The sequence below is a fragment of the Ptychodera flava genome, chromosome 1, assembly GCF_041260155.1.
Source record: "Ptychodera flava strain L36383 chromosome 1, AS_Pfla_20210202, whole genome shotgun sequence".
NCBI lineage: Eukaryota > Metazoa > Hemichordata > Enteropneusta > Ptychoderidae > Ptychodera > Ptychodera flava.
In genome coordinates, this window is record NC_091928.1 from 48,691,557 (window position 1) to 48,715,657 (window position 24,101).

The 24,101-nt window shown below is 38.1% G+C and overlaps 1 protein-coding gene across 1 annotated transcript; it reads left to right on the forward strand.

Moving 5' to 3' along the window:
- Positions 1-3,891: 3,891 nt before the first annotated feature.
- Positions 3,892-15,265, forward strand: LOC139141912 (cytochrome P450 20A1-like). The gene is made up of 11 exons (XM_070711713.1): positions 3,892-4,015; positions 7,282-7,358; positions 7,622-7,791; positions 9,065-9,210; positions 10,118-10,285; positions 10,590-10,656; positions 11,383-11,565; positions 11,948-12,071; positions 12,520-12,634; positions 13,130-13,194; positions 14,031-15,265. Exons 1-11 carry the CDS (start codon positions 3,920-3,922, stop codon positions 14,281-14,283), a joined length of 1,464 nt encoding a protein of 487 aa, XP_070567814.1. The 5' UTR covers positions 3,892-3,919; the 3' UTR covers positions 14,284-15,265.
- The last annotated feature ends 8,836 nt before the right edge of the window (positions 15,266-24,101 follow it).

Below are 24,101 nucleotides of genomic sequence, written 5' to 3' on the forward strand. Positions count from 1 at the left end.
CTAAGTTAAAACAAGAAGTTACAATGATATGCTTACGTCAACTTAGTAAACATGTGGCTAACTTTTGAATGAAACAATAGTTCATACATATGCAATCAAATTCTGGCTCCATAAACCTTTACCATATAACATTAGTAACTATTTTGGCAGTAGGCATTGTATCACAAGAATATCATAAATATTAAAATGCGTCGGTTGTTATGCCGAGTCAGCAGAATAATTATGTATATTCGGATAGTTTTCAATCGGATTCGAACCCACAACATACGGCATCAGTCGCCTAGCTGAAAGGCCACAGACAGAACCAGTCGGCTAAATCTCCACTCCCAAAAAAGAGTGGTTCAATAGCCGGCTAAGTTGTTACATTTTTCTGACTGAGACCGCTCAACACGTTGTAGAGTTCGTAAAGCACTCACGCACGCATGCTCACTATCATACATCGCACATACACACTTTATCGAAGCGAAGAAACGAATTTCATCGCTTTATATCTCTAAAACATTCTCCCACTCAAGTATTTGGGATTTCATTTCTTATCCAATCATTGTACTTTTCATACTTTTCAGCTAATGTACGTATACTCTCTGTTATTTATTTTGCATGTTAAGATACGCCTTTAAAATTGTCCATTTAATGTGAGGTTTTCATATATATATATATATATAGGTAGATTGTCAGACTTTCAGGGACGTTCGGAGAGTGTCGTGGACTTTCAAGTCTTTTTGAGACTTTCGGAAGCTTCTGGAGGCTTTTAGACTTTCGACTCTAAAACAAGACTTTATGGGGGAGGCTTAGACTTTTGTAAGTCTGGTCTTCCCCTGGATTCGGCAGACTTTTCGTTGATCTCACGGCTTATCAATAAACGTCATTCACTTCAACTTGTCCCTGTGTTCACTCACATTACTTTATATATATATATATATATATATATATATATATATATATATATATATATATATATATATATATATATATATATATATATATGTTTATGCTTGAAGTCACATTAACGCAACGGTCTAAGCTTTGTAATGTGAGTGATTTTCAAGACCCTTTAAATGACAGAGTCTTAATTCAAGCAAAGTCTGAGCGAAAGAATATCGGTGCAAACCAGGCATGCAAACTGCTGGGCTGTATCACTGTACAACGAATGGGCCATGTGGAGGAAAGTTCAACCTCGCAGTGTCACTGATCGTAATGGGCCTATACCTACACTTGAATCCCGTTCATTGCAGTCCCTTGATTATTGGTTTGGATCTCACCTTTGCCATTTAGCAGTAAAGATCTAAAGTGGTGCTCACAACCGACAACTTTGGTGTCAGCTTCAGTTACTGAAAGCATTGCGATCCCAAACCGACACCTCAACTCAGACACAGTGAAAAAAAGAGACGCGATAAAGGCGTGACAATATGATAATGTGTATGATAAGGCACATTTCTGAAGGCAATAAGGCCAATGGGTAGTTGTTGAGGAGAGATTCCACAATCCGTTTAATTTGATATATGTTGAGACAGAAGTGGATTCAAACACAAAGCATTTTCCTCTTTGATCTCACGTTTTCGTCGGTTAATGTGAAAGACAACTAAATATTAAGACAAGGCAGTACAAGTTACTAACTCCACTGCCAACGCTGGTGAAATCCTTTCAAATTCGCTGGCCATCTCTCTAAGTTTTCTAAACGCTTTGATATTCCATGCTTTCTTCATCGAACTGATATTTCTGAAACTTTTGTCAGAAAGACATTTCTGACTGGAATGACAATATCCAGAGAAATATGTTCTGTTTATATTCGGGAGTTCATAACACATTGTAGTACATAACAATCGGTCCCATGTGTCAAGCTAGTCCTAGCTTCAAGCTGAAGCTTCCTTTCAAACAAGATCTGATATCGCTGATGTTTGCAATTTTACTTGGCCAGATAAACTGCCTCTTTTTCCGGTATGATACAATCTGAAAATTCAAAACAAAATAACGGTTACTTATCGTAAAAAAAGCCCTTGCTGAACAAATTAATGTAAAAACAGTTTTTAAGGGAAGCATGATAGTGAAGTCTTGAGTAAACTTATAGCAATAGACGTGAATATTTAGATGAAACCATTACATATAATGACAGATTCTCTCCTTTCAACAGTTATCGACCATTTGAGATAACAGGGCACTGAGAATATTATATTTAGATGAGACTCCACAGTTAGCGAAGGGTACTCGTCTAGTTGTGGTGAAGAGTAGCATAAGCACAACATTGACCAGACTGGTGAAACAATAATCGTCATGCAAAGAAAAGCTTAAGCCAACATTGTTTTCCAGCAGACAACCAGAAAAGGTCACAATCCTATATACTTTAAAACCTGACATTGAGACTACACTGAATTATTGTTGCAGATCGATACACAAGAAATGTCACATTGCCCAAGTTCAGTCTTTGAAGGGGGATGTCAACTTGAGTGGCCATGGGATTCCCGTGAAAACTAAAATCAAATACAAGGAGCCCGTAATTATATCACACACATACACACGTATAGGGAAATGAACTTAACCAAGCAATTTGCGACAAACAAAATTTAAAAATTTAAGACGCCAATTGATAACGAATCAATTAGGGAAGTTTACTTTATTGGTGAACATACTCCTGGACCATTAAAATATAATAACGTTAAATTTATACTATCACCTAGAAGATAAAGTAGAAACAATAATTGGAGCTGCCTTCCCTTAATCAATGAAGGCATTTTTCAAGGTGGTGAATGAAATTTGCTGGTAAAGTTAAAAAGTTTCTCTATGTTACTTCAGTGCCTTGTTATCCACGTGGTCGGTAACAGTTGACAGGAGAGAATCTGCCATTTTAATAAACTATAATATGACATTAAATTGGAACAATAATCATTTCCATTTAAGGTAATATATTACCAGGTCCATGGGACAATTGTGATTTACAAATTTAAGTAGGACCATCCTGAACCACTGATAATTAGTGGTGGCACCAGGTGTCATGCTAGCATGCTACACCCGTCAGGATTGGTCCCAAAATTGTCTAAATATTGTATGAAAAGATACAGGATATGAATCACTGTAATAAGTCAAAGCCGGGAATGCTGTCGTTAATCATTTGAGTGACCGAGGTGTCATATTTGGCCACAATGTCGTCATATCGACCGTAGAACTTTTTGAAAGTCCTAACGAGTCTTTTTGTTGTGTATCCTTGTCTCAGTAATTTTGATGCCGATGAGCTGTGTCTCAGTTGAAAATCAGTGTAGGAATCACAAGCCCTACAATACCTGAGAAGTTGAGACACGTACACACCATAAGCAGGTGCAGACGGACTGTGTATAAAACATACCAGCGTAGCCAGGCTCTTTCAAGAACATACAAATGCAACGGCAATTTTGAGTGCTGAAAAAGCAAAATATATTATATTTGGAGAAAAACTTTTTTCTGAAGGCCCTATATGGCCTCGTGATTTGATTTATTTTATAAGAAATTCTGCCATCTGTTATATTTTACAACAAAAACGGCCTGATATGAGTAAATGTGGCTTTCGTTACATAAGGCTTTAATTTACCATTTACTACAAAGTCCATTTACCTCTCAAAGTTTTAACTAGTTAGTGAACATAAAACAGAATTTTATTGCTCTTTACGAGAAGTATAATTACTAAATGGAAATCGGCAAAGATGCATGTACAGTCTTTCTAAACTACGTGGAACGTTGATGCAGTTTTAGACCGTTGCCCTTGATGTGGCATTAAAGGATACTTACCACAAACATAGACATTCATATCACGTACCCGTAATAATTCGAAAACAAGAGTTTTTCGCGGGTCATCCGATTTACTGAAGCATTTCATGTAACGCCCAGTGACCTACATACAGATTGTTTAACTGGATGGGCTTTATCTTCCGGGTCATGACAGAGGAATAAAATGGCGAATGTAGCTATTGTCATCGCAGTGGCGGTGGTCGTCATTTCACTTCTTTACCAATGCATGAAATCTACATACAGCTCTAGAGTTCAGCAGGTAAGGATAGTGCTAATCGTTTTTTGAGGGCAAAACGTCTCGACGCACTATGGCTTACATTCCAGGAGAAAGAGTTCATTATGTGATCACTCTTACGACTCGCCAGAGACCATTGTCTGGCGGTTTGAATTTCAATACTCACTGGAGAACAGTGTAGGAATATTCTGCATCGCCTTTGAGAATCAGGCAACCAAACACTTCCACAATGTTGGGGGAACTAGAATTTCTCATCTGGCATAGCTAAGAATGACAGCCGAGTCTCAGCACTGGGGAGAAAGTGGCACATTCTCATCCCAGTTACACCGATCTTTTCCATAGCCTGCACACTTGAAAAGGGCCGAGCAATGTATGACAAAGCTGTGTATTTCTGGTGGCAGCGATGAAGTTTTAATCGCTTTGTCATTTATATATCATTTGCAAGTCATCTCAGAGTCAGAGTTTAAAGTATTTATTATTTCAGAGTACCAATCTTTACGACGATTGTTAGAGTCTCTCGCTGGTGAAACGTATCCATAACGTATAGCCTGTATCAATTGATAGTGCCTTCCATGCAATGTTGGCTTACACTCAAGATGCGCCATTGTTTAAATAAGCTGGGGTCACATAAGTGTGACAGTCCTCGCCCGCAATACAGTAATAGTATGTCGTTTACTCATCACCAGCTCCAATACTGCAGATGCAGTTGCCATCATCATCGACGTGTCGTTTTTATATCGACAGACATGTTCTCGAAAAAACTAGCATTCTCAATATCGTAATTCTCGCAATGTGGCATCGTATGTTGAATTTTTGTTTATTTCCGAGCCGTGCAGATCGCAGAAAAGAACCACTTTTTAGATATTAATTTGGTGAAGTCGACATGTATTACATGCAATTACTGGCGACAGCTTTTGGTTTTGGAGGCGGCGAAGGCCCTGCAACCCTTTTTAGATTATGGGGCATTTCAACAACTTGTAAACGGAGCATATTTTTTTGCATTCGTCCCTCTTTATCTCACAATGGCCAGCAAAATTACAAGTTCCATGTTATTTAACCATAAGTATATCCAGATTTACCGTTTAGTCATTTTTGAACGACTGAAGAATAACAATATGAAGATTCAGTTACCTGGTTACCTGCCAATTATTGGTAGATGATAGTAGTTTAGAGTACTAGTACAGTAAAATATGCATATAATATAAGTGGCAAATCGAGCAAGATCGATCGCCCAAACGTATGGCCGGCTTTATTACATGCCTCATATCGAACGGCCCGGCGCGCTCTCCATGATTCAATGGTAGCTTGTTGATAACGTAGCGGGCCGTATAGTCACCATTTGACTGAAAGTGACCTGTAACTATTTACAACTTGACAACTTTGGAATTTGAAAATGATCACACACAGGAAATGCCATTTTTAGAAAAAGAGTCGACAATCCGCATAACAAGGATTTAAATATATCGATGTACCGTTCGATGATGGCTATCTTTCTATTTTTATTAGCGTATTTTCGTCTGCTATGGAAATAGAGCATATGATTATCTTGTGCAAAGGACCAAAAAAATTGAATGAAAACTATACAAGAAAGGCGTGTAATGAAGACATATCCAAAAAAAATACATTATGTATCCTTGCATCAAGAGAAGATTGCCCTCCTTATCTCGGGCGTACGGTCACCCGCTGACCGCAGGCGCATAGATCCTTGTTTTTTTGGGCTATGATATATAACATTAATCTATTCCCTTGGCATGGCCCGTACGGCCATTTTAAGAATTTTTTTTGTTTGCCGTCCTTGGATTTTGAAAAGCTACCAGCCAGCCAGGCAAAAAATCAAACATAGACAAAACACACAAGTATATGAACATAAGTTTATTTTTATTTGGTTTCTTTAGAAAAAACTAATATTTGTATTTTTAATTACAATGTTACCATTGTGTTTATCTTCTTAATTTTCTCTGCAAACCTACCAGCACGCGGATGGTGAACAAAGGATTTTATTTAAGGTAGAGACACACGTTAGATGATACTTATTTTAAACTCACTTTTTCTCAATAAATTTCACTTTTAGACCCACACATTATATATTTCTGTTAGCCCTATATCTCAACATTATGAAAAATATGTTTATTTTCCGAAATCACAGTGTTTGTGACCATTTCTCTCAAAAATATGCGTTTTTGAGTTTTTTTACCTAAAAAAAATTAGGTGTTACAGGACTATGGCGACTTGAGATCTTTGTACAGAAATCAACAATAGAGTAGTCTGGGGAAAAAACCGTGTCCCAGATTTTTTCTATTCCCTTTTGTTTCAGCACAATAAGGTGTGAAAGTAACAACTCTGGGTTTTTGAATAAATTACCGGGTTTCATTCACTTCAGCAAGAATTTCTCTTGTTCTATCAATTTTACTGAAAATCTGGGACACCGTTTTTTCCCCAGACTACTCCATTGTTGATTTCTGTTAAAAGATCTCAAGTCGCCATAGTCCTGTAACACCTAATTTTTTTTAGGTAAAAAAACTCAAAAACGCATATTTTTGAGAGAAATGGTCACAAACACTGTGATTTCGGAAAATAAACATATTTTTCATAATGTTGAGATATAGGGCTAACAGAAAATATATAATTTGTGGGGTCTAAAAGTGAAATTTATTGTGAAAAAGTGAGTTTAAAATAAGTATCATCTAACGTGTGTCTCTACTTTAAAACGCCAAAGCACAGTCCCTCCACCACGGACCGTGGCGTAAGCTACTGAAACGCCAAACGGTTCAACCATTAGTAAGCTCTTCACCCTTAATCATATATAGGTTGCAGCACCACAATCGCTAATTTCTCTTGCCGAGTTCACAGTTAAGCTATGAAGTAATATAATCGGAATCATACCAATCCATAATCCAATAACACTAGGTCAGAATTAGTAAGACAATAGTTGTAAACATAGACACAAAACAGCACAGACCAGACAGTAAATAGACGCTACACAAACAAAGGTGCAAAGTGCCGCGTCCAGTCGATCTTTGAATGCTCTGTTACACAGGGACTGCTTATGTGATCAGGAAAAAACACGATCGGAAAGACGACACAGTAGTGTTTGTAGTGTTGGTATTGTTTCTGTCCATTTCTTGTAAAATGTCGTTCGATGTTGTCATTAGTTGTTTCTAATTGAGTCTGAAAGTCGGACTGCGCACGCGTAATTCGCCTTCTTAATCTGGTTCAAGACATATTTATCTGCTAGGTATAAAACAAAAAAGCAGAATTCGTATAGTTGCTTCTTTCTTTCTCTATTCCAGGTGGCTAAAGCAACAACTGGTGATCAAAAGTTGCAAAAATCCCGCACAATACCAGGGATGGAAAAACGTCACCCAGAGTAAGTTGATATGTAATAGCCCAAATATTGTAAAATCTGAAAAGACTCCATACGTTCACTTCGATGAAATAGTTACATTTAAAATGCTGATCACATTTAGATGACTCTGTTCCTTTTAGAAATCAACTAAAAGATTCCCCCTCATATCGGTACAAATCTGTATTGTTTTGACATTACACAGAAAATTACACCGACGGTACAGTAATACCGTAGACTTTTAAATGCTAATTCAGAAATATAACTTTAAATTTCATTTACAATAGGGACGGTAACCTACAAGATATCGCAGACGCAGGTGGACTTATCCAGTTCCTATTCAAGTTACACGCCAAGTATGGTCACGTTGCTTCATTTTGGTTCGGCAAGCATTACTATGTAAGCCTTGCGTCACCCGAAGCTTGGAAGGACCACATGAAGTATTTCGACAGACCTAGTAGGCAACTTCCTTATGCATTGTATCTTTAACTACAGAATGCAAAACTATTACATAAGTTAGTCTGTCAAATGAAAACATTATGATCGATCTTTTCTTCATGTCGACATTCTCATTTCTCCAAGTCACAAGTTTTGCGTCTTGCAGCACAATATTGGCGTATATTGTCCTTCCCTTAAAAGGGACAAAGTCACAATCTTTTTCCGCCAATATTGTCGCAAACGAGCAGTTGCTGATGTGCTGGTGTTGTTCAACTTAATGAAAAATGTCTACAAGTCGGTCGACCGTAAACAACTTCCTTCCCGTTTGCGTACACTGTATAGAAAAACCTCGGGTCAGTGGTAAAAGCACAGCTAGTTTTAAACCCAGAGTTGGTAAGCGTTGACCTAAGGTCATACCATACTGCTAATCGCTGTAATCATCCGCGTGTGAAAAAAAAAACCACAAAGTGAAAGGTTATGCAAAAATTACTACCGATGCCGTTTCCCCAGTAACATTACGGTCAGCTTTGCATACAGACCTTGGCGACCAATCTTGTTCTCCGATATCCCGTTCTTTGCCGCAAAAGAGCATATTTTCGTAATGAGCATTTCAAATGCCTACAAGATGCGACGGTCGCAGAGCCGACGACAGTACCTAGCCGGGGTCCTAATGGCGGAAGTTTTCGTCTTTATTGTACTCCAGACTTGCCCAAAGCCTGTGGGCATAGGAATATCAAAACAGAGTAAAATGAAGGAATAAACGTCAGCAGACTGTCACGTTAGTGTTTCTGAGGTGATAGTGAATATGAAGCAATACAGTTTGGCGACAGAGGAGAATATAGGGTTAACGCTATTAAATGCATGATGCGTACGCCTTAGAACAGTCCTGTGGCCCGAGAAAAACCAAAACTCGAAGCGACTAATCAGACTGGATATCATGTCAGTCAGTTTCACCTTTTTCATGTCAACAAATTCAAGAGTTACAGCCAATGGGACTTTAAAGGATGAAACACGTCTTTACACATGTAATTATAAATGGCGGCTATCCCTGCTTTTACGCTTTTTCGAGTTTCACAAAATGAGCCAACGCATGCGATAGAACAGAAAAGTATTTAAAACTGAGGGACTTAAAAATACGCACTTAATTTGAATGTAGGTTGATTTCAACATCGTGTATCTTTGGACGACCATGTAAATTAGTTCTTATCCGAGTTGCTTTCAGCGTTCGCATCATTCTTATTTTGTAGTCAAAAGAAATGCAAATTAATAAGCTACATCATCCTTTTGTCTAGGCCATCTGTTCGAATTTATTATGCCATTAGTTGGTGAATATAGCATACAATTTGCTAATGGTGAAGATGCCAAGCGACGACGAAAAGCGTACGATGTTGCATTCCAAAGTAATAGCATTAAAAAGTATTTAAAATCTTTTCAAGAGGTAGGTTCAAAAATTATATGGTGTAGAATTAGATACTTGCGTACTTACATATGTACATACGCATAGACTTTCACATACACATGTGCATACATACATACATACATAAATCAATTCATCCGTCCATCCATCCATCCATCCATCCATCCACCCATCCATCCACCCATCCATCCATCAATCCGCCCCTCCCTCCGTCCATCATTCCGTTAGTCTCTCCGTCCATCCATCCATCCATCCATCCATCCATCCATCCATCCATCCATACCTACCTACCTACCTACCTACCTACCTACCTACCTACCTACCTACCTACCTACCTACCTACCTACCTACCTACTCACCCACCCACCATCCACCCACATACATACATACATACATACATACATACATACATACATACATACATACATACATACATACATACATACATACATACATACATACATACATACATACATACATACATACATACATACATACATACATAGTATTACAAAGTATGCACGAGATATCTAGCCCTGTAAGGTTTGTAAAATATTGAAATCAAATCGCAATTTAACAGAAACGATGAAGTAAATAAACAATCAAGTAAAACAACAAAAATTAGACTAAGTGAGTTGCTGTCTTTAGAAGACACACATTTTCGTTATGTTATTGTTACACAGCAACAGTCTATATTTAGGTTTATACATTCCTCCATCGCGTTCGTGTTTTCGATTTGTCTGCTGTATGTTTTTGTTTGTTTGTTTGTTTGTTTGTTTGTTTGTTTGTTTGTTTGTTTGTTTGTTTGTTTGTTTGTTTGTATTTCATATGATATAAGTGGAAAAGGAAGACCCATCAGATTAGAACCACTGCTGTACGGACATTTTAATAAGCCAATGATTATTCCCCATACCTCTTCTGTTTCAAGAGAGCTGATGACTTGGCTGAGAAGATCTCCTCCTTTCCTTCTGGTGAACACATTCCTCTAAGGGAATCCATTTCATCGTTTGGGAGTAAGGCTTTCGGAAGAGTGCTTTTCGGAGATTACTTTGAGGACGAAAAGAGAGCCCTCAAACTTTACAACGTGTACCAGACAGTAAGTACTAGTTCTTAAAGTATATCTTAAAAGCCATATCTTTGACACTCTCAACGTTTATAACAATGTAACAGAAAAAAGCTTATCGTTACAAAAAAGCACTAATTAAATTGCTTCGTGTTTGTTTGTTTAGGACGAAAAATAGCTGATGAAGGCAATCGTAAATGACTTTTAATGAACAGTAGACGTTTGGATCAATTTATTGTTACCGCTGAAACAGTAGTTCAATTGAATCAAGACATCTCCTCTGTGCCTGTGGCTGAAGTTTTACACTTATGTGTATCTTATATTTGACTATTTCTAGACCTCAGACTTGCTTATCAAGAGGATGAATAACATAGAAGATGAGAACGATAAGGAATTCGACGTCGGTACTGTAAAAGTTACATTTAATCGAGCAATCATGGAGACACTGTATCACAATCAAGTGTGCAAACAAAATCGGGGTTCTTTATTACAGTGAATTTCAAAATAGCTTGGAATTATAACGTGCCTGGGTGATTAGAAAAACGTTTCTGGCGATAGAAAATAATGTCAACTGCATTCATAACAAACGTTCTCCAATGATAGATTTTGCAACAGTTTAACCCAATACGACATCCGCTGTTCTCACTTACGGAACACGTTCACAGTGTACAATCTTTGTACCGGCCCGTACACACTTACCAAAAAAACATATCCGTCAGCGTTCTGTGCAGTTTCATCCACGGGAGAAAAGTAAAAAGGAAAGGTAAGAATTCAAGCAGTCAGTGTACAGATGAAGTTTTTCAGTGTGAGCGTGGGAACACTGACGAGGTTGACTGTGGCACAGTGAACGTCGTATTTGGATAAATTGATGCAAAATCTATGGAATGAGAACGTTTATAATGAATGCAGATGGCGTTATTCTTTATAGCCAGAAACATTTTTCCCGTCACCCAAGCACGATGTGTAATTCCTTTTTACAGTCGGTGAAAATTTTAGGCATTAAGGTAGCTATGGGAATAAGTTTTTCTCATGTCGAAAAAAATTCGACGTGGTTGATGTAATGTTATTCACGGAAAAGTCATACGAATCGAAAATCTGAATCCCGCATTTTTACGAATGTTTTTAATCAGCGATTAGAGCCTTTCGTGAGGTGATAGATGACGCTGTTCGACACCGGCATGACAATCCACCACGCAAAGAAGAAGAAGATAGTGATTTCCTTGAAGTACTGCTTGGTTTCTGCACAAATGAGGAACACTTGTTCAGCGAGGCTATCAGCTATTACGTCGGTGGATACCACACTTCTGTCGCCTGTAAGTAAAGGACGAAATCCACCATGAGAGTCAGGGTTTCAGAGACTAAGTCAGTTAAAAGGGTTAATTTAGCTTTCCTCCAGCACAGGCGTAGGGTGCTTCCATTTACAATCAAAAGGACCAGGGATTGTGATATTAAAAGTTGTCTAATAAATCATATCCGTTGGGGTAAAATACTACCAAGTCCATGAGACATTAATTATCTACAGTATTAAGATGAATCGTCCAGAACCACTAACATTATAATAGTTACAGACGTACGACATTGGTAAATTGAACACGGGCTCCGTCCGATAATTATGTGATTGTTTGCCCTCAGAGCATTATAAATTTATGATCAGTCGAGTGTTTACGGGTTTGTTTATTTGTTGTCTTGTTCCAGTGCTTGTCTGGGTTTTCTACTTTCTGTCCAAAGACATGGATGCACAAGACAAGGTGTATAGAGAAATTATTGAAGTCCTAGGCAAGGAACAATACGTCGATGCCCAAAGCCAAACACAGCTTAAGTAATTTGTTGTAATTTCATCAGCATATTAAAATGCAGGTCTGCAGATCAAATTCCTCGTTTTGATTTGTGTATATATGTTTATTAAACGGATGTGTCGGGTACATTTATTACTAACAATGAGTTTAACACCAGAGCTATTAACAATTATATTTATCATTCTCTGAATAACTGAAGTTCTGGTGATAAAGAGATTCAAAACCTACCGACGTTAACTTCCAATATCATTCTACGTATATCTAATGAACTGTAGTCAAGAAATCAATCATGAATGACTTATTGATAAGAAATACACCTTGAAGAATTTATACTTCCTGTTTTGAAGAGTCCACAGCTTTTGTACAAAATGTAAATCGTTTCTCGGAACTACCATTGTATCTGCTAAGCAGTGTAGTGTTTAATCAGCGATTTGAAGATAAATACTGATTTTTCTATAAACTGCAATGTAGGTACCTCAGGAGATTTATGGATGAAACCTTGCGTTGGGCTGTCATAGCAGCATTGGCAGCGAGAGTTAATTACGAAGAGGACACGAAAGTACTGGAATACATCATTCCAAAAGGGGTGAGAAACAGTAAAGATTATGAAATGGTGTTACTCTGGGGAAAGTCTTTCAAACATGTGCTGCAATGCTGATAAAATATAATAGTAAAAGCTACATTATCTGAGTGACGCATTGGCTTTAAATAAAGTACAGTATAATCTCTAAGACACTTTTGTTTTGCATGTATTGAAATTGTAGGTTGTAAAGAACAAACCTCTAATTATTGCCAAAATTTGTGATAGATGCATAATACAATTCAAAGTGCTCTCTCTCTCTCTCTCTCTCTCTCTCTCTCTCTCTCTCTCTCTCTCTCTCTCTCAAATTTTTATTTCATCAATTCATGGCAAAAATGACTTCGACCTCTTGGTATTGTAAACTTCATGCCCCATCTCACGGCCAATCAAAAAACATAAGTCAACACATCAATATACTCATTTGTATTCCACCGATAAGCTGTCCACGTAATCGAAAATAAAAAATTAATTACTAATAACCAATCTCTCTTAATTGTCCAGGTTGGAGTGGTGCACGCCCTTGCGGCTGTACTGTTGGACAAGGATATGTGGCCTGACCCAGACAGGTATCATGATATATACTGCAGTGGTAGATAGAGCTTTCATACACAAGAGTGAAGGAATATCACTAACTCCCTTTTCACATTTATGCTGTCACCTAGGACAAAGTAGCTATGTGATAGAATTAGTCTAGAAATTGCAGATGCCCAGTTGGCTATAACTTGCAATGCTATCCCCCAAAAAACTATAGGGAAAGGGGCAATATGTTTCTCATATGCTGTGCTAGAATTCTGACATTCGGCAAATTTCATTCAAATTTGGTTCAAAGAGGAGAAATTATGGTGCGTAATATGAAGATTGTTGTTCACACCCGAAGCCATAAAATAGACTACATTGAGCAAAACACGTCAAGTATTTTGTAAAGTGGTGCGACACGACTACAAGTCTGTCAAAAGTTCGTGATTTTCGGAGCTTAAGCCATAGCTTGCCTCTCGCCATATGTGTAACAAAGACAAGCAATGTTTGCGTACATTAACATTTAAATAGTTTAATGTTTTGTGTTTGTAATAACATTTTCGTAATGTATCAATTGACCTTAAACTAAAAATAGAAAACTATTTACTTGAAAAATCAAAACATCAGAAAGTGAAAGCATACGTATGTACTTTCTCGCGTTGATAATATAATAATGAATTGATTTTACGACCTTTAAATTAAATGAAATAAAGTTACTTGAATTTGTCCAACATGGACAATTTCAAGTAACTTTAAATTAAGTAACAGCCGATTTATTAATATCATTTCTTTGAACTTCTACATCCAACACTGGCTCTGTAAAATACGGCGTCGCCATCACACCATTGCATGTTTACAATATTTTTTAAATTTTCCTTTGCCACAGATTCGACCCTGACCGATTCCTACCAGAGAACTTGTCGGCACGACATAAGTTGGCATTCTCTCCCTTCGGGTTCGCTGGCAAGAGAATCTGTCCCGGGTATCGTTTTGCCTATGCTGAAGCCACGGTGCTTTTGACATCACTGTGTAGAAAGTTTAAGTTCCGTTTGGTTGAAGGTCAAGATATCCAACGAAATTTTGGTATGACCACTTATCCAGACAAGGAAATTTTGGTCTTGGTAGAAAAACGACAGTAGTGACACAGTCACATAAATAGATGAAACACAGTACCGAGATAATGTTAAGTATAAACGGTTGCAGTGACTCTTGACTAGAAAACAGCTCTCTGGAACCAAGCACTACTTACACTCTAAGCAGAAGCGCAACAGCTGAGAAACGTAGCTCCCTTTAATCTGATATAATCAACTTTGACGACATTCTCTTAGACACTTTTCACTATAATAGGCATAGGAAAAATATTATATATTAAGAAGATTATAGAATAAATATTGAATCAATGAGCTTAAACGTCCATATATATATATATATATATATATATATATATATATATATATATATATATATATATATATATATATGCAATTAATTGACACATACATACATACATAGATAATATATTCATATACATACATACATACATACATACATACATACATACATACATACATACATACATACATACATACATACATACATACATACATACATACATACATACATACATACATACATACATACATACATACATACATACATACATACATACATACATACATACATACATACATACATACATACATACATACATACATACATACATACATACATACATACATACATACCTACCTAAATACATACATACATACATACATACATACATACATACATACATACATACATACATACATACATACATACATACATACATACATACATACATACATACATACATACATACATACATACATACATACATACATACATACATACATACATACATACATATACGTACAGGGTTTTCGAACCTTGAACAGGCGCTTTTTCTGAAGTTTTGATTAGTTATCTTTTGAAACAGTAATTTTTCCTTGAAAAAACTGGCATTTCTCATCCGTTTTCGAGTATAAATCTACAAATATCATTTATCAACATAGTTATGAATGACCTACGACAGTTATGTCTTTTGCCTTATTTGAAATAAAGTAACATCTGCACACTTTTTTCTTGACATCGTCGGTATCTGTTTTTGTTTCTTCATCATTGTTACTTTTCCAATGATTGCTCACAGAAAATGTAATAAACAGAGTAATGGTTCAACACTATGACTAGTCTGGGGTAACTAGAGGTCGTCGGTATATCAAAACAGTCTGGAGAGGCCTACTCGGATGGACTCGTACCCTTTATGTAGGGCGCAGAAAACTGCCTTGATCTAAAGATTTATCAACGTCGCCGCCATTCGCCTAGCAAAACTGTCTTGATTAGTCTTTGTCTGCTTGGCCCGAACCTTATAAGTGTTTGGCTGGGGTCATTACAGACGGGTCACCCTGTTTATGGTACCAGCTTTATTCATTTATTCATAGACAGTAACTGCCCATGATTTATTGTGCTTTCAGCAGATTAAGCTTACCCATTAATGTGTTGTATACGTTTTCTTGCTTTTTAAGGTAATATATACAGCCGGTTATGTCTTAAAGGTATCTTTTGAATGGAATGCAGTTACTGCCAATAATTGTCGGATTTGTGAGCCGCTGACCTCACGGGGGAATGATACTAGAAGAACTCACAGTAGAAAGAGATGCACGAACCGGGATTTCAGGACTGGGTCCGTTATGGTGGTGACAACGTGCATGCATGCCCCTCTCTTACGTTGCTGCCACCCCGGGCATTTTATTTCGTTACACTTGGCGGCCTTTTTTCTCCTTTACACAATAACAAATATCAACACAGCTCCTGAGGTGATCATATGGGCTGCAATTAATTGTTTGCAAATTACAGTTATAAATTATGCTACCGTCATTAAATTGCAGATAGGACGAGCTCGTAATATTTAATGAACTTGCTCGCTCGTAAAACCGCTAAGATATTCAACAATAAACACAATTAGCGTCTTTGTGGGTTGTCTACGTTTTGTATGCATGTCGACATGATATAATTAATATTCTGGTGTTTTTAATCAACAGTATCGCATGTGTTCTTTTGCGGATGATTCCTAGCTACTTAAACCTTTCTGAGGAATAATTCGAAAGTCCCGAGGGAAGAGTTACGTAACAAGTGAATTCAACAAATACTTCGGGAGAGCTCAACCATACACAAATGCAGGTCGTTCGCTTTCGTATCGTTGTGTGGTTTAATGTTTATCTGGAAGCGGATGACAATTTTCGCATTTTCCTATGGCACAATTTGCCCGAAATTCTTAGTTAACCTGACATCATTTTACATAAATCTATTGCTCTGCTTCAAAATCACATCTCTTCTGGTAACTTAAACATTGTCCCATATTCCTTCCACATTTGAATTAAAGTTTAATTTTTAAGGTAGTATGCATGCGCCTCGGGATGTTTAACGTTTGCTTAAGCTTTCCTGATGAAACTTTCAAACATTCTGTCAAAATCAGTGGTCATCGTATAGAGTTTGATGCTAGAAGAACAAATTACCTGAAATTTTACAAATAATTGAAAATAAAAATGGCGGCAATGCTTGTGTTAACTCTCCTTGAAAAATAAAATTTTCAATTTTTCTAGAAAATAACGGGGCGAAAAGTCATCTTAACACAAGAGTTTAAAATGAGCCCTCACAACTGGTAGATCAGAAAATGATTATAAAATTTGAAATTGAGATCAGAAAATATGACGCAAATCTCGATAAAAAAAAATTCTGAAAAATTATAGACATGTGTCTAACCTTCCTTCCATATCAAACAATCAGAAAAGGATTGTAGCCCTGCAATAACGTGGTCACCTCACCAAGTTTCGTCTCTTCCCACGTCACCAGAGTGCGTATCGTCCATATCACAGCACAGAGACAGCCCTGTACATAACGACATCATGTGTGCGCTAAACAAGAAAATGGACGTTGTCCTCATCATATTGGATCTATCGGCTGCGTTTGACACCATAGACCACGAAATCCTACTTCAGAGGCTTGAATCTCGTTTTGGAATTAAGGGAACAGCCTTATGTTGGTTCCGCTCTTACCTAGAAAATCAGACACAAAGTGTTACAGCTGGGACTGCGTCATCCGCTAGCTTCCATGTGAAATATGGTGTTCCTCAGGGATCGGTGTTGGGACCACTTCTCTATAAATAGCAACTTTAGAGAACATCATCGTGGAACACGGCCTTGAATGCATGATGTTCGCTGATGACAGTCAAGTTTATGCTATTTGCAACAAACCGGCTGATGTGCGCTCTTGTCTCGAACATTGCATTAGAAACATTCGGATCTGGATGAAGTCAAACATGCTGATATCAAATGACGACAAGACAGAGGTATTCCACTTCTCATCGAGACTCAAGTCGGACGTGTCGGTGATGACCAGTCTAAGGTTTGACGACTTTGACATCACACCCTTCACTTCTGTGCGGAATCTTGGTGTTAGGCTGAACAGAGACAGCTTCATGTCGGACCAAATCAACTAAATATGCAGGAACGGGTATTATGAGGTTATACGAAAATACCGCAAAGGATGCACGAGGACATTGGCGCAGCGTATCGCCCGACGCGAAGCGGAGGGCGATGCGCGGCGCCAATGTCCGAGTGCATCCTTTGCGGTATTTTCATAATAACCTTATTATTATACATCTTACATTCCTGATCGGGGCATCAAAATGTCGGAGTAGTGACCGTTTTCGTGCAATGTCAACAATTTTTCTTCCGATTTTATCGCGCCAGTGTGGAACGCTACCTCGGACGCGCTTCTGCAAGTTTTGGAGTGTGTGCACTACACACATACGTACGTACAGAGCGCGCGCGAGACTTGTTCTGGCACTCGTCCAAGGGGTCCCTTGAAACCGTTCTACAGTGAACGCGCAGATACAGCCGCAGGGAATGGGGCGCCTTGAAACCGTACATGTTACGGAACGGGCGCGCGTTCCGTACGGCTTTTTTAGCGCACGCTAAATTCTATTGTTCTCGATGGTAGATGTATAAAATATTCTTTATACCTATCAGCAAGTTCCGTAAATTACTTGACAAAAGTACCACCGAAATATTGATTCATGCCATCGTCACATCCCAATTGGACCGTACTGCAATAGTCTCTTGTACGGAGTTTTAAAAGAATAGCTATCTCGATTGCAGTCATTCAAAATGCTGCTAAACGTCTCGTCACTCAATCACGCAAATCTGACCATATTTCACCGTGTTGATTGAATTGCATTGGCTTCCGATCGAAGCTCGAATAAGATTCTAGGTTCTGTTAATCACTTGTAAAATTATTCATCGTATTGCACCCATGTACTTAAGCGACTTAATAGACTTGTATGTTCCGGCAAGAAATCTCCGGTCCGTGGAAAAGTTACGTTTTAATCCCGCCTAATGGGAAGTATAATAAGTTTTATGGCCATAGGGCCTTTTCTGTTCATGCTCCTTTCCTTTGAAATTTATTGCCATCAGAGATTCGCTCTGCAAAAATGTTGAATGTTGTAAACGTGCTTTGAAGACTTACCTTTTAACTGAGTTTTATCAAATGTGATTTTTAGCCATTTCGCTCATTTTACGCTGTTTTTACTTCCTTTACCAATTTATTTGTGATATTTGTGACTTTTTTATTTTTTAAACAATCTTTGCTCTCATTTTCGTAATGTGGATTTTTTAGTCATGTACATGAGAGAAAATGCCGAGAGAGTTTGACCGGTTGACCTCGCTGTTAATTTTATGCAGGAAATTACAATAACAATGCTTGGTCGAATGACGCAGTGCCTTGAGGGTGGGATTACCAGTGGTATATGGGGAGGAGTACCTTCCCGATGGTGATAAGTGGTGCAGATTACCGTCGCCTAGGTGACTGGCGTATACGCGTGCCAAAAGACACCTATGGTTGATTTCCTGTTGACCAGTCGGATGGCAGAGTTGCAAATACCTGGACTGAACCATTTGGTTTTTTGTGGGTGTCGGTGGTACTTTGACAATATAAGTAAAAATGCACATATATTGAGTTTATTGTCTTGTTTATGAGCGGCCAGTATTTCCAACAGCATAAATTATGTGCATTTGCCCTTGAAGGAATAAATCATTTTCGAATAAAACATCGCGAATGTAACTACATTCCTTAAGCTCGACGTACACTAAGTGCCCCAAAGAACCATGAAATCGCCCGACTTTCGATTGAAGAGATGAGTTTTGCCAAACCGCGTATACAGAAAAAGTGGCAGATGACTTTATTTTTAGAATCATAGACAGTATAGCGAGATGTAAAAAATGTGAAACAGGCTCCCCACCTAACTATCCTAAATGTTTTTGTGTCGAGTTTGTGTTTGATTCGTTTCAAAATGTGTTCCTACATTCTTATCCGATTGTTTGTGTTAATGAAATGTTTGTTTCGCTTTGGATATTTGTAGAGAAGTTTGGATTAGTGTGTACGGTAATGTTTTGTTTGTGTGGGGAAAGCTTATGGCGAGACGCAGCCGGACCTATGTTGTTACAATAGTTGATAGAGTTGCCCTTTGACGCTTGCGTTTCGAAACCCGAGTGTGGTTTCTCATCAGTCGCAGTGTAGATTCTTTCCTTAGTTTGTGTTGGTGAAAATTTATTTTAATGCATTTTAGTGGTCCTGCTTTTCGATTAGCGAGGCAAGTATATTAATTTTGGTCACGTTGTGAGTCCGTTTGGTGGTTCGGTTTGTTTGTTCTATGTTTCTTTACTTCGGTAAATTTTGTTTGACAGTTTTAGATTTTTGCGGAGGTTTGTGAATTTTTAGGCAATAAGTACCACTGCGGGATACGGATTTTATGTTTATTGGATCAAGATACTTACAAGTATCCTGGTTGATGTGCTTAATTGTTCTCGTACATTTTAATTAATAGTTCGTTTACTTTGTTTACTGTTTGTTCTCACTTGTTGTGTATAATACTGAGTGTTACGTAATTGCCTTTCGCATTCGAGTACGTAATCGTTTGTGTTGACAATAACGAAAAACCGACCCTTGTCGAAGGGTTATTTTCCAAAATTTGTCCAATGTTTGCAAGCTGGTTTATCGCGATTCTTTTGGCTTGCGACATGTTTTGTTTCCTTGTTTGAAAGGGTATCTCTAGAAGTGCGAGTTTAGAAGCTTCAGATAGCTTTCAAGTTTTTTTTTTTTTGTTGTTCGTGGAGTCCAATTTGACTTTCTTTGAATGGTGTTGTTGCGATTGTTTGTGTCTCACGATGTAGCGTAGTCACATTATACGACTTTATTTGTTGAAATCCTGAGGTGGTTTTATTCTGTTTGGTTTTGTTGGTGTCCGAATGAATTTTAAGGCTTTTGCCTTGTACTATTTTTCGGAGTTTCATAGTTTGAGCGATGATAGGTTGTTGTTGAATTTCATGTTGTTGTCGGCTTTTCTTCGGAAATAGCTGATTTATTTCCACGGCCATGTTTTCTGTTACGTTACTGTGATTGTTTATTTTGTATTTAATGTTGTGTTTCAGTGTTTGTTATGTGTACGATTTTGTTATTTCTTTTAAGTGTTTGTGTGTTCTATGTCATCTTATCGTATTTTTGGTAGTTCCCTTTTGGAGTATTTGGTGGCCCTGAAAAGGGCCGCTTGGTATGGTTTTTGTTAGCGCTTGGCGCGTTTGTTTTGGCGATAAGCCTAGCTTTTTATGCTTCTTTTCGCCGATTCGATGTGCTTGGTGAGTAGGTGTTTGCCGCCTTCTTGTCACTGTGTGTGCTTACATGGACAGTCTGCATAGCCCTTGAATGTGGTCTCGATTTTGATCAAACTTACAATTTAGGAGTATATATCAAAACTGATAAATGATTTATGTGATTACTGTAGCTATAGATAGGCTACATTGAGGACGGGCAGCGACGGGCAGTAATTAGTAGGCAAAACAGGTGGTTTTCACCGTGGGCAGAACTCGGTGCAATGATACTGAACATTAATAGTAAGCCTGTCACCTTGAAGGTAATGCTGTAGGTGAAACAAGGACACACGATGGTACAAACAACACCACAAGTGAAACGTACACACAGAAATACACGCGTTCCTACGTTGTGCCCACCCGGGCCACGCGATTAAAATATGACTGATACTGCTGGATAGTGTTAATTGGGTCGGTAAACAGTCAATTAATAGTTTAATTGACTACCTGGGTGATTGGCAGGTCGTGTCAACGACGCATATGCAAAGCAGACCAAAAGACAAAAGCCCCAAAGTTATTGACAGCTGGCCAGGGGTCACCATGAATACGTAATGAAGCTTCACTACGCAGAAACTGCGTAGTCAAGCCCTTCTTAACCGGTCAAACTCTCTCGGCATTTTCCGGCATGACAGCGCACTGAGAAGTATGTGTACTGCGCTTGAAAGAAGTTTTTTGATACTTTGTTAATAATAATTATTATAAAATTTGAAATTATGATTATCTGTGAACAATTTGGTATTCTCGAGCACATAATTTTTAATTTCGCCCCTAAGAGCTCCAACTCAATAAATGCATTCTCCACAGAAATGATAAAACAAAATACATATTCACTTCATCCAAATGTGTTGGATCAGGTGACGTAATATTCCCATGATATGTGCATCATACGCCTTCCTGAAATTAAAGAGGACCATGCTTCTAATATTCCATAGTTTTTGTTAAAGTTCTGGATAAATGGTTACTTTTCGTCCATGTTCTGAAATTATTGGCAACGTGCTCTATTATAAAATTCCTTTGGTTATAGACTCCTTTGTATAGTAATATATGTTAATGCTCATAAATGATTGCCAGTCCGAACTTAACTCAAGTTATCGACAAGAACATTAAGCATAACAAGCCTACACTTGGCATTTCCATCAGGAGAGTAGAACAATGAACATTACTGTATTTGACAAAGCGAATAAAACTTTTCGGAGAAGATATCACATGTGACAACCGATGGACCTTTTTAAAAAGCTACAGAGATATTTGTCTATTCCAGTCTGTCTACTCAAAAGAACCAGATATACCCTCAAAAATATCAATAGTTTATGTGAAATAGTGTGGATACGACACACAATAGTATTGTTATTTTATAATATTGAAACATTTCTAACTTAAGGTAGTAGGCCGCTTGTACATCGCTTGGTGTAAATTAATCACTTGCAGTGGTGTCTTTTATTTTTTGGAAAGGCCATTGGTGAATGTCGATATAAATGCAAACCTGTCATCGTTCGTGCAATTCTAGGGATTTGTCATTATGATAGCATGTGAGTGTTACAAGTATACTCTGGTTCCCTGCCCTCTTTCTAACGAAAAGGGTCAGGTATGCACCAATCTATCCACGGCTGTGATTGCACGACACTATTGAACATGATGATTGGCTAATAAAGTTTTATAGGTGTAGTCTGCTCCTGTGTCTGCTGCATTGTCATTATGTCGTTAGAAAAAAAACTCGATTATTCTCATTTCTGCCGAAGTACGCACTTTCAGAACTTCATTGCCGACAATCTTCACCTCATAGGTTTCCATTGCATACTAAAACTGGTTGGTTTTTTGAAGGCTTGAGTTGATGATGACTGCCTTGCCTTTTTGCTGAGTGACTGCCAAGGGCGCAGTCATTTCGAACCTTTCAGCCTGACATCACGCGCCCAAAATATGGGCAAAATGGCTAGCGCTTACCTGACCCTTTTCGTTAGCACAGCGCAGCCAGCGGTAGAAAGGGGCAGTGAACCAATCAGACTCTTGGAAGTATTGTGGGCTCTACAACACGTATAACTCGAGTCGCCCCCTTGATACATTCACGTCGCCTATTGTGGTAAGCAATAATGTCTAGGAAAATTACGTTGCATATCTATCACTTGTTTTCAAGCAAATTAAGAAAATTAAGATGTTTTCTTCATTGCAATAAGGGGGAGTTTATAAAATCTATTGCCGGGTTCAATGTGAAAATCTCGCAATATTTTGTTCAATCGAATTTTGTGATCAAATAAAATTACCTTGTAGAAATAGCATGACATTATGAATATTCCCTTGGACGGATATCGGCAATTGTGTCTCGAACTGTCACAAGAAGCATTTCCTAGTGTCTGTATTGAGGCCAAAGTTCACCTGCACTGTTCTTAACTAGTGTTATTGCTGCCATTTAAAAGAAAATATACTACATATGACATTCTTGATATCATGCGGTGAGTACCAAACTAATCTTGACACGAGGGGAATATTATATCTCTGCAGTCTGGATGTTTGTATAATTTTAATAACAAGGGACAATTTCAGCTGCTACTGGGCATCGGCTTTGGGATGGCATTGGATATTTCGGATGGTGAACATTTATTTGCCAATGATGGCTACATTAACAAGTATCCGCTTATGACAAAGTTTCAAGCGAGTCAGCTAGTTGGCGACAATCGGGTGTATAGCATAATATTCAATTGTGAATTTAATAGGTGTCACGTTAACGTCGAGCACGTACCGCCAACCCGTTGGTTCATGCCTGTAGTTGCCGATGTGTGTGCCTTTCTCGCTCAGCGCCACGTCAACTTAGTACGAAGACTGCACGTGGAAAAATCTCGCAATATTTTGTTCAATCATGTCAATCAACCAGTTTCGTTTGCCTGGTTACTTAAGTGAATGAAAGCAATCGTTACTATTACTGTACATTGTGCGTGTACTCAGTATTTCATCTCTGTAAAAAGGCGTGGTTTACCTCCTGACCTATAAAGTCGTGCTACTCAGGATGGTTCCATATGTACATATATAATCCCTACTTGATAATTAGACCCTCCCCGTCAACCCCAACAATGGATGGTCTCTTAGAGCAACTATTTCTGTTCATTGTCTTGTCCGTGCCACAAAGCAGTATCCGAATATTATAATGCAACGAAAGACGACGAAAGAACTGACGGTTACTAATTAAGGTAGAACGCACCTCGGGGACAGACATTGGGACTCTC

Bases quoted from the DNA above. Each gene is read 5' to 3' on its own strand.
- LOC139141912 (XM_070711713.1), top strand. From the start codon at position 3,920: ATGGCGAATGTAGCTATTGTCATCGCAGTGGCGGTGGTCGTCATTTCA. The intron at 4,016-7,281 runs GTAAGGATAGTG...TCTCTATTCCAG, and splicing joins ACAGCTCTAGAGTTCAGCAG to GTGGCTAAAGCAACAACTGG. The intron at 12,635-13,129 runs GTGAGAAACAGT...TTAATTGTCCAG, and splicing joins AATACATCATTCCAAAAGGG to GTTGGAGTGGTGCACGCCCT.